This window comes from Lethenteron reissneri, unplaced genomic scaffold, assembly GCF_015708825.2.
Source record: "Lethenteron reissneri isolate LAM-NWPU_2019-01 unplaced genomic scaffold, ASM1570882v1 scaffold_1387, whole genome shotgun sequence".
NCBI lineage: Eukaryota > Metazoa > Chordata > Hyperoartia > Petromyzontiformes > Petromyzontidae > Lethenteron > Lethenteron reissneri.
The window spans coordinates 9,196-19,484 of record NW_026891099.1 but is presented as its reverse complement, the minus strand read 5'-3'; the positions used below and the strand labels follow the sequence as shown (position 1 = coordinate 19,484).

At 45.7% G+C, this 10,289-nt stretch overlaps 1 protein-coding gene across 1 annotated transcript; it reads left to right on the top strand.

Annotated features, from left to right (window-relative positions):
- The first annotated feature begins 5,230 nt into the window (after nucleotides 1-5,230).
- Nucleotides 5,231-9,233, top strand: LOC133362149 (gastrula zinc finger protein XlCGF71.1-like). The gene is made up of 2 exons (XM_061581107.1): nucleotides 5,231-5,297; nucleotides 6,420-9,233. The coding sequence occupies exon 2, from the start codon at nucleotides 6,448-6,450 to the stop codon at nucleotides 7,162-7,164; it is 717 nt and encodes a 238-aa protein (XP_061437091.1). The 5' UTR covers nucleotides 5,231-5,297; nucleotides 6,420-6,447; the 3' UTR covers nucleotides 7,165-9,233.
- Nucleotides 9,234-10,289: the final 1,056 nt, after the last annotated feature.

Sequence of the window (10,289 nt, the reverse complement as noted above, 5' to 3'; positions counted from 1 at the left end):
GTGTGTCTGTGTGTTGTGTACACTGTGTGTCTGTGTGTACACTGTTGTATGTGTGTCTGTGTGTGCACTGTGTTTGTGTGTGTACACTCTGTGTGTGTGTCCTGTGTGTGTGTACACTGTGTGTCTGTGTGTACACTGTGTGTGTGTACACACTGTGTGTGTCTGTGTGTGTGTCTGTGTGTGTGTGTGTATACAGTGTGTGTGTGTACTGTGTGTGTACACTGTGTGTACACTGTGTGTGTGTGTACACTGTGTGTGTACACTGTGTGTGTCTGTGTGTGTGTGTCCACTGTGTGTCTGTGTGTACACTGTGTATCTGTGTGTACACTGTGTATGTGTGTCTGTACACTGTGTGTCTGTGTGTACACTGTGTATGTGTCTGTGTGTGCACTGTGTGTGTGTGTACACTCTGTGTGTGTACACTGTGTGTGTGTGTACACTGTGTGTGTGTGTACACTGTGTGTGTGTACACTGTGTGTGTACACACTGTGTGTGTACACACACTGTGTGGTGTCTGTGTGTGTGTCCACTGTGTGTGTGTACACTGTGTGTCTGTGAGTACACTGTGTGTGTGTACACTGTGTGTGTGTGAGTACACTGTGTATGTGTGTCTGTGTGTGCACTGTGTGTGTGTACACTCTGTGTGTGTGTCTGTGTGTGTGTACACTGTGTGTTTGTGTGTACACTGTGTGTGTACACACTGTGTGTCTGTGTGTGTACACTGTGTGTGTGTACAATGTGTGTGTGTACACTTTGTGTGTGTGTACACTGTGTGTGTGTGTGTACACTCTGTGTGTGTACACTGTGTGTGTGTGTGTACACTGTGTGTGTGCACTGTGTGTGTGTGTGTGCACTATGTGTGTGTGTACACTGTGTGCACTGTGTGTGTGCACTGTGTGTGTGTACACTGTGTGTACACTGTGTGTGTGCACTGTGTGTGTGTGTGTGTGTACACTGTGTGTATGTGTGTTCAGCACGCCCGGCGGACCCGTTATTCGATCCCGACTCCTGCCGGGGAAGGCGCTCCGGGCGCGGCGGGTCCGCTAGGAAAACTCGGGATGGCCCGAGGCCGACTAGGCCGCAGTCTTCCCTCCCCTCTGTTCTAGATGGTGACGATGTTGCTGATGTTGTTGTTGTTGATGCTGATGATGTTGTTGTTGTTGTTGATGCTGCTGATGTTGTTGTTGTTGCTGATGATGATGTTGATATTTCTGCTGATGCTAGGGGTGGTGATGATGTTGCTGATGATGTTGCTGCTGCTGATGTTGTTGTTGATGCTGATGATGATGCTGATGATATTGTTGTATATGATGGTGTAAATGATTTCGATTTAAAGCTTTCGTGACTGCAGGGATTCATCTTCTTGTTTCTTTCGGTAAAGTCACGTAGAAGGGAAGTAATAAAATAATAAAAATAAAACATAATAAAACAATTCTCACGACGTTTCGGCTACAACGCAAGCAGCCGTCTTCAGGTGAAGAATGAGACACTACCAAACTAGGAGCTTATATATAAGCTGCATTGGGGGTTGAAGAGCGCCTTAACAAAAAGAATGTGCATGTGAAGAGGAATTTAGCATATTCATGGAAAATGCGTAGGCGTTGGGCGGGGGGGTGTCAAAGTCATATTATGCCCATGCATTATGCAGGATCAGCAGCAACCAAGGGGGGTGCAGGGATTAGCAGTAACAAAGGGAAGGAATGTTAATGATATGTAGCTGCAGTTACTCAACAACCACGTAGAAAACTAAAGTATAAACTACATAAAAAACTAAAGTATAAACTGCATCGCACCATCAGTATACTTACTATACTCTATAATAAGCTGAGTTACTAACAGCAAGTAATACATTACCATTCTACCTCGTAAAAATTCTATAATATGCTTCCATCTAGACCTTATTCTCTTACATCACACGAGCATATACCGTACTATATACTGCCATAGATAAACCCAACATTAAATTATATACTGTATTGCTGTAAACCAACCTATATCTTATACATTTAATATAACACTATGTATTATTCTACACACCCTAATGTGTGTCGAAATGGTTTATTACGTCCTTCCAATGATTGCTGAGCCAGAATCCATCTTCTCGGTTAAAATTGTCTCTGTGTTTGTATATGTGGATCGCCTCATGAACGAATCTCTCATGATAGCCAGATGGCTTGCAGAGAACCTCTGTCTTGGAGAAGTCAATATCATGTGAGCCCACTGAGTTGTAACAGTGATCTGCCACGGCTGAGGTGTTTGTCCTACCGTGTTTCAGGTCAGCTTTATGTTCACGGATGCGGTCCGAGACATGTCGTTTGGTTTCCCCAATGTAACTGCTACCACAGAGGCAACTTAGTTTGTAGACGCCAGGGTACTGTATGTCTGGAACCACATCTTTTACAGACGGTACCAGATCACGGATTTTATGTACTGTGTTGAATCGGACCTGGATCTTGTGTTTAATCAGGATTTTGGAGATCTTTTTTGTGACCCCAGCAATGTAGGGTAAGGTGATGGTCTTGAAAGGCTCCTCAACAGGATCCTTCTTGATGGTTGGAGTGATGGCTTTGCGGATTGTATAGTCGGAGTAACCATTTGCCTTAAGAGCTTGGCGTACGTGTTTGAGTTCACTGGAAATGTGTTCATGGTCGGAGATGCATTGGGCTCTATGATATAGAGTCTTGATGAGGGAATTCTTCTGGATGGATGGTGGTGGGAATCCGGTTTTAGATAAGCATCCGTGTGGGTGGCTTTCCTATAGACAGAGTGGCTCATTGAACCATCAGGTCTCCTTTTGATTAGGATATCCAAAAAGGGTAGCTTGCCATCATTTTCGACTTCCATGGTGAATCTGATGGCTGGGTGTATGGAATTGATGTGGTCGAGAAATTGGTCTAGAGCAGGCCGGCCATGTGGCCAGATGACAAAAGTGTCGTCTACGTACCTCTTCCATAAGGTCGGGCGTAGAGTGGCAGTCTGGATAGCGTCCGTCTCAAATTCCTGGAATGGAACCTTCTACAAGCAAATTGAGGGCACCCCAATGGGCTCCCCCCTATCTCCGGTTGTAGCCAACATCTTCATGGAGAAATTTGAGACGGACGCTATCCAGACTGCCACTCTACGCCCGACCTTATGGAAGAGGTACGTAGACGACACTTTTGTCATCTGGCCACATGGCCGGCCTGCTCTAGACCAATTTCTCGACCACATCAATTCCATACACCCAGCCATCAGATTCACCATGGAAGTCGAAAATGATGGCAAGCTACCCTTTTTGGATATCCTAATCAAAAGGAGACCTGATGGTTCAATGAGCCACTCTGTCTATAGGAAAGCCACCCACACGGATGCTTATCTAAAACCGGATTCCCACCACCATCCATCCCAGAAGAATTCCCTCATCAAGACTCTATATCATAGAGCCCAATGCATCTCCGACCATGAACACATTTCCAGTGAACTCAAACACGTACGCCAAGCTCTTAAGGCAAATGGTTACTCCGACTATACAATCCGCAAAGCCATCACTCCAACCATCAAGAAGGATCCTGTTGAGGAGCCTTTCAAGACCATCACCTTACCCTACATTGCTGGGGTCACAAAAAAGATCTCCAAAATCCTGATTAAACACAAGATCCAGGTCCGATTCAACACAGTACATAAAATCCGTGATCTGGTACCGTCTGTAAAAGATGTGGTTCCAGACATACAGTACCCTGGCGTCTACAAACTAAGTTGCCTCTGTGGTAGCAGTTACATTGGGGAAACCAAACGACATGTCTCGGACCGCATCCGTGAACATAAAGCTGACCTGAAACACGGTAGGACAAACACCTCAGCCGTGGCAGATCACTGTTACAACTCAGTGGGCTCACATGATATTGACTTCTCCAAGACAGAGGTTCTCTGCAAGCCATCTGGCTATCATGAGAGATTCGTTCATGAGGCGATCCACATATACAAACACAGAGACAATTTTAACCGAGAAGATGGATTCTGGCTCAGCAATCATTGGAAGGACGTAATAAACCATTTCGACACACATTAGGGTGTGTAGAATAATACATAGTGTTATATTAAATGTATAAGATATAGGTTGGTTTACAGCAATACAGTATATAATTTAATGTTGGGTTTATCTATGGCAGTATATAGTACGGTATATGCTCGTGTGATGTAAGAGAATAAGGTCTAGATGGAAGCATATTATAGAATTTTTACGAGGTAGAATGGTAATGTATTACTTGCTGTTAGTAACTCAGCTTATTATAGAGTATAGTAAGTATACTGATGGTGCGATGCAGTTTATACTTTAGTTTTTTATGTAGTTTATACTTTAGTTTTCTACGTGGTTGTTGAGTAACTGCAGCTACATATCATTAACATTCCTTCCCTTTGTTACTGCTAATCCCTGCACCCCCCTTGGTTGCTGCTGATCCTGCATAATGCATGGGCATAATATGACTTTGACACCCCCCCGCCCAACGCCTACGCATTTTCCATGAATATGCTAAATTCCTCTTCACATGCACATTCTTTTTGTTAAGGCGCTCTTCAACCCCCAATGCAGCTTATATATAAGCTCCTAGTTTGGTAGTGTCTCATTCTTCACCTGAAGACGGCTGCTTGCGTTGTAGCCGAAACGTCGTGAGAATTGTTTTATTATGTTTTATTTTTATTATTTTATTACTTCCCTTCTACGTGACTTTACCGAAAGAAACAAGAAGGTGTAAATGATGTTTATTGATAATGTTGATGATCGCAAACATCAACATAATTTATTAATTTATTCAGTTAGGGTAGCCTCTTATTGTGAGAAGGGAGGGTCTTGTACCCCAGAAGTGACGTCATGTCATCTGCTGCCGCGTGACGTCACGAGCTAACAGGAAGCTGGAGGTCCGCGCGTGAACTGCAATACGAGGTGAGAAATTCTCATTGCGGTTGTTGTTGTGGTTGTTGTTGTTGTGGTTGTTGTTGTTTACCAAGCTAGAGCCTCGCTCTCTCTCTCGTAGGGATGTCAATAGAGCAGCAGCAGCTTGTGAATCGATGTCCAAGTTGGAACTTTACAACGCGGGGCCTAGACACGCGGGGCCTTGCCTCCTGCCCTCGCCTGGTCGCGTTTGCTTTAATTCCCTCCCTTAAGTTTAATTTGTCTTCACGCGGCTCGCTACTTTGTCACTTTGGTTTATTGTAGATATTGACGCAGTTTTTTTGTTTGTTTTTTTACCAGCCCAAGCCCGCCTGAGCTGCTGTACCGCTCTTGTTTACAGAAGCTACCTGCCCACAACAACAACAAGGTGGGTTTTGTGAACGCGTGTGTCAATGTTTTGACTTAAAACTTTCGTAACTGCAGCAATTCATATTCTTGGTTCTTTCTGTAAAGTCACGGAGATTAAAAAAATAACAGATAATAAGTTAAATAAAATAAAAAATTGCAAATAAAGAATAAACCCACGACAAGTGGTCTTTATTTAAAATTTTCATGATCTGTTATTTTTATTTCCTATCTACGTGACTTTACCGAAAGAACCAAGACTACGTGTGTCAATGTCTGTCAAAGACGCTGAATCTGGAGGGAAAAACCGGGCAGTGTGTGACAGTGTAAAGTATATTAACTCTGATGAACACGGAGGTTGTAACAAAACAATAGTTTATTTTAGTTTTCCTCTGGAACTCTTTATAAGAGTGGAAGCAGGAAGTTAAAACAGCACACACACGTGCAGCAGCTGACGTCAGATCTGTTCATCCCATCATTCAAGGACATCTGAGCCTGGCTTCACACCTCTAAGTTGCCATTGAACAACATTCCTGCTGCTGCGGAGGGAGCTGCTAGGAACGTCGGGTTGCTTGCTCAATGGCCTGCAGGGTCAACAGCGGCGTGGTGTATTCCGCAAATATGCCCGACTGTGAGGGCGGGCACAAGCCGGCGTGAGTAGGTGAAACGTTGAGTTTTATAAGGGCACCACGGGGTGACCAGCCCCTCTCCACCCAGCCCCTCCCTTCACGACGGACACAACAATCCCCTGTGGGCTGGTGTAACCAGGAGGTTCCTACCAGTATTAATTTACGCATTTCTGCATAACACAAATGGGATTGTTTTCAACACCCTTTGCTATGTCAGCTGAATTTAGTTCTTATACATTTTTATTTTGTAGCCAGACAGCCGAAATTGTGTGCTCGGAGTTTTGGGTTCACATTCATTTTGAAGATACGAGGGCTTCCAGGCATATTTATGACCATTCACCCTCTCGTTGTGTTCAATAACAGCCTGTGTGATGAATTTGGGAAACTGTTTCACTACATCATGAATATATGAATAAGTATAGACGTGTAAGTCACGTGTGACTGTGTATATATGCATTCCGCTGTGTCTCGATACTGACGTGTAGATGGTGTGGATATTCTTTTTCTGTCTGCAGCTGTCGCTTCCTCTGCAGAATTGGTCTGATGGAGCAAAGGCACTCGGCGCGGCTCGGTGCAAAAAGGCATCAATGCGACCGGTGTGCATACAGCACGGATTGTCCTGGACATTTTACACGGCACCAGAGAACTCACACAGGAGAGAAACCCTTCAAGTGCAGCGTGTGTGGGAAGGCGTTTGCACTTTCATCTACTCTTGTAACACACCAGAGAACACACACAGGAGAGAAACCCTTCAAGTGCGGTGTGTGTGGGAAGGCGTTTGCACAGTCATCTACTCTTGTAGCACACCAGAGAACACACACGGGAGAGAAACCCTTCAAGTGCAGTGTGTGTGGGAAGGCGTTTGCAAAGTCATCTTCTCTTGTAACACACCAGAGAACACACACGGGAGAGAAACCCTTCAAGTGCAGTGTGTGTGGGAAGACGTTTGCAAAGTCATCTACTCTTGTAACACACCAGAGAACACACACGGGAGAGAAACCCTTCAAGTGCAGTGTGTGTGGGAGGGCGTTTGCAGAGTCATCTTCTCTTGTAAAACACCAGAGAACTCACACGGGAGAGAAACCCTTCAAGTGCAGTGTGTGTGAGAAGGCGTTTTCAAATTCATCTACTCTTGTAAAACACCAGAGAACTCACACGGGAGAGAAACCCTTCAAGTGCAATGTGTGCAGGATATCGTTTGCACAGTCAGCACATCTTCAAAGACACCAGAGAACACACAAGCATCACAAGGTCCACTAGGAGTGGAGTGTGAAATCAGCTTGTGAAAGTCAAAACCGGACGACAATCCCAGCTTGGACACTTTTAGAGAAATCAAGGTGAAATATGAAGAGGTGAAGGTGAAATGTGAAGAGGTGATGGTGAAGAGCGAAGAAGTGAAGGTAAAATGTGAAGATGAAGATTCAACTCCAAAATGGGACCTTCACATCGATGGAGGCAACGTGAAGCAGGAGGAGAATTCTGACTGAGGCAGAGTGAGGCAACTCCCAGCAGCAGTTTGTGGAAGTGGAGGTGTGGGTGGACTTCCTCTGAGACAACACGAAGTCAAATGGAGACCCGGTAGATGTGTAAGCCAGAGACGATGTCGCTCCAATAGATGCACCTTTGTCACAGGCCTTTAATGACAAGAATGTGAAGTTGAACACTCAGTTCCTAGGTTCAACCTGCAGAGTAAGAGCGAGTGGCCAGTCTTTGTGGACCTGTGTGTTGGGTAGATCTCTGAACAGCAGCGAGAGCCAATAAGCTCCCAAGCATTCACGATGTTATAATTGCTTTTACATGGTGCTGACTTAATCCGCTCAGCAACTCGGGAGTTTTGTATCGTACCTCGTCTCAAACACTCTAAGAGCACCCCAAGTAGCAGCTGCCCCTGTGTGGCACAAGGTGGTGGCCCTGCACCGGCCTGCATGTTGTCAAGAGCCTGTCTCAAGGGGGCGATGGTTGATGTGTCAATTTAGCTGCGTAGTTTGTGGGTAATGTTTAGAATTTGCTCAATTTTCAACCAGACGCCAGCATGCAATTGCCTACTCGTTTTGAATGACGCAATTTTACGTTTCACATCCACTGTTCAGTAGAGGGTGCATTCTTTAAATAGCCCCTTGTTAATAAGACGTTATCTAAACTAGATTGTTCAATTTTGTGAGAACGTAATCAACCAGGTAGGGTGTTGACTTGTGTTGGCCGACTCTGTGTTGTGTTGCATTATATTTCTAAGTTCACTATGTTTTCTCATTCACTTGTTGCACCTGATGATGGTTGCTTGTGTTCCAATCGAAATGTCGTATTCTGTTATTTAATTTCTTTTTCCGTGACTTTACCGATGCAGTAAGTTTCACTGCAGTTATTCAATGTCAATATGCCTGTCAGTAGTTTAGAATGAATACTTTTCTGATTGTGCGCATACATTGAACATTTTGTCTGAGGGTCAAACATCGAATAAGCGATGTTGGGACAAAGTGTGTGTTTGTGTTTGTAAGTAGCCTGTAGAGATTACTCAGGTGAGACCCGTTATTCTTGTGATACAGGTCAAGGGTACTTTTGTGTTTCAAGGAAGTATCTGCCTCTGGAGTAGGGAGCATGCAATAGGGAGCACGCTCGGATCATCCGTCAGTTACAAGGCGTACCGCTTAAACGCTACACGTAGAGGAGATACATTCTCTACAACACGAATTATAATTTTGTATTACGTGTTGACAGAGACTTTGTCAAACTAGGACGAGAAATTTTTTCCTTGTTGATTCACGTCTGGAGGTTCATAACCGTGGGTTGAAGCAAGCCCGGCTGCTGTTGAGACGCTGTGCACCAATAAGGGTCCATAGGTGGCTTGCACTGAATCAGTGATGCACTCCCAGAAGGCCGTGATGGTTATAGTTTAAAACATTCCTTTGTTTCGTGGAGAGATCGATAAATGAAATATGTAAAGTCTGAATTCTTTCATAGCAAGGAGGTAATTTTAAGAGCACATTTAAAATGCATTTTTTTACAATTTTGTGTTCAGTTACAAGGCAGAGCACATCGAGTAGATACATTCTACCCAACGCTAATTAGGATTTTGTATGACGTCTTATGTTGGTGAACTAGGACAAGAAATGTTCCTTGCTGATGAACGTCTGGATGTTGACAACCGTGGGTTGAAGCAAGCCCTGACTGCTGTTGAGACATCGTGCACAAGAACCGGTCCACAGCTGCCTCGCACTGAGTCAATGCTGCACTAGTCATGGACTCGCAGAAGGCCGTGGGATTTATATTTTGTGTAAAACGTTCCTTTGTTTCGTGGAGAGACCGATTAAATGAAAGACGTCTTGTCTGCTGATCTTGTTCATATCCGTGTACATCGATGTCCCACATTGCTTACACTACACACCACACGCAGTGAAATAGAAACCAGAACGACTTGCGGGGATGTGCAAAGATCGAGGAATCTTTGTCAATGGAGCGAGTTCAGTGTGTTCGATTCTACGTCTCTGTTTGTCTTTGTCTCTGTTCGCCTCTGTGTGTGTCTCTCTGCCTGTCTCAGCGCTGTGGCGAGCGCGAGGCTTTGACCTGATCGCACAGATGTCGTGAGAGTCTCGTCGCTTGGACGCCGAGGTGCCGTGCCCTGCACGGCCAGGAGAGGGCGCTAGAGCGAGCGTGGACTCCTGACAGTGTCCGTGTGTGTGAGTGAGTGTGTGAGTGTGTGTGTGTACTGTCGTGGGCAGTGCTGTGGGGGGAGGGCCAATGCCCATTGGCCTCTCCCCTCATGGCGTCTGTGACCACCACAGTGGCTAAACGGGGGCTCTGGACGGGTGTGAGGGGCTGGTAACCCCTCCACCTTCAATTCATTACCACTAAACCACGAATTAAACATAAATCTGTAACAAATAAGCTTGTGCCGGAGGCCCCGGGGGGTCAGGCTTTTATGACGTCTCCTGGCCAAACCCCATTTGGCGGAGCCAGGAGATTGAATTTTCACCCTCGGGGCTCCTCCAGAAACAACAAAAAACCATTGCGGATGGCCACGTGGAATGTTCGAACGCTCACTGCGGAGGAGAGGCTGCCACTCCTCTGTCGGGAGCTGGACCGGTACCGCCTGGATCTCTGTGGCATTCAGGAGGTCCGGTGGACCGGTTCTGGCTCCTGCCACCATGAGGGGTGGACAGTCCTCTACTCGGGGCAGGAGACTGCCAAACAACAGGGTGTGGCTCTTCTTCTGAACAAAAGAATGAAGGGGGCGTGGGAGCGTGGCGGTGAGGTGTGGGAAGCTGTAAGCCCCAGGATACTTTGGGCTCGCCTTCCCATCAACCAGAGGCGAGGAGTGGTGGTCGTGGTTACTTATGCCCCCACCGAAGACGAACATCCGTGGAGGGATGCAAGCAAAGCCGATGAGT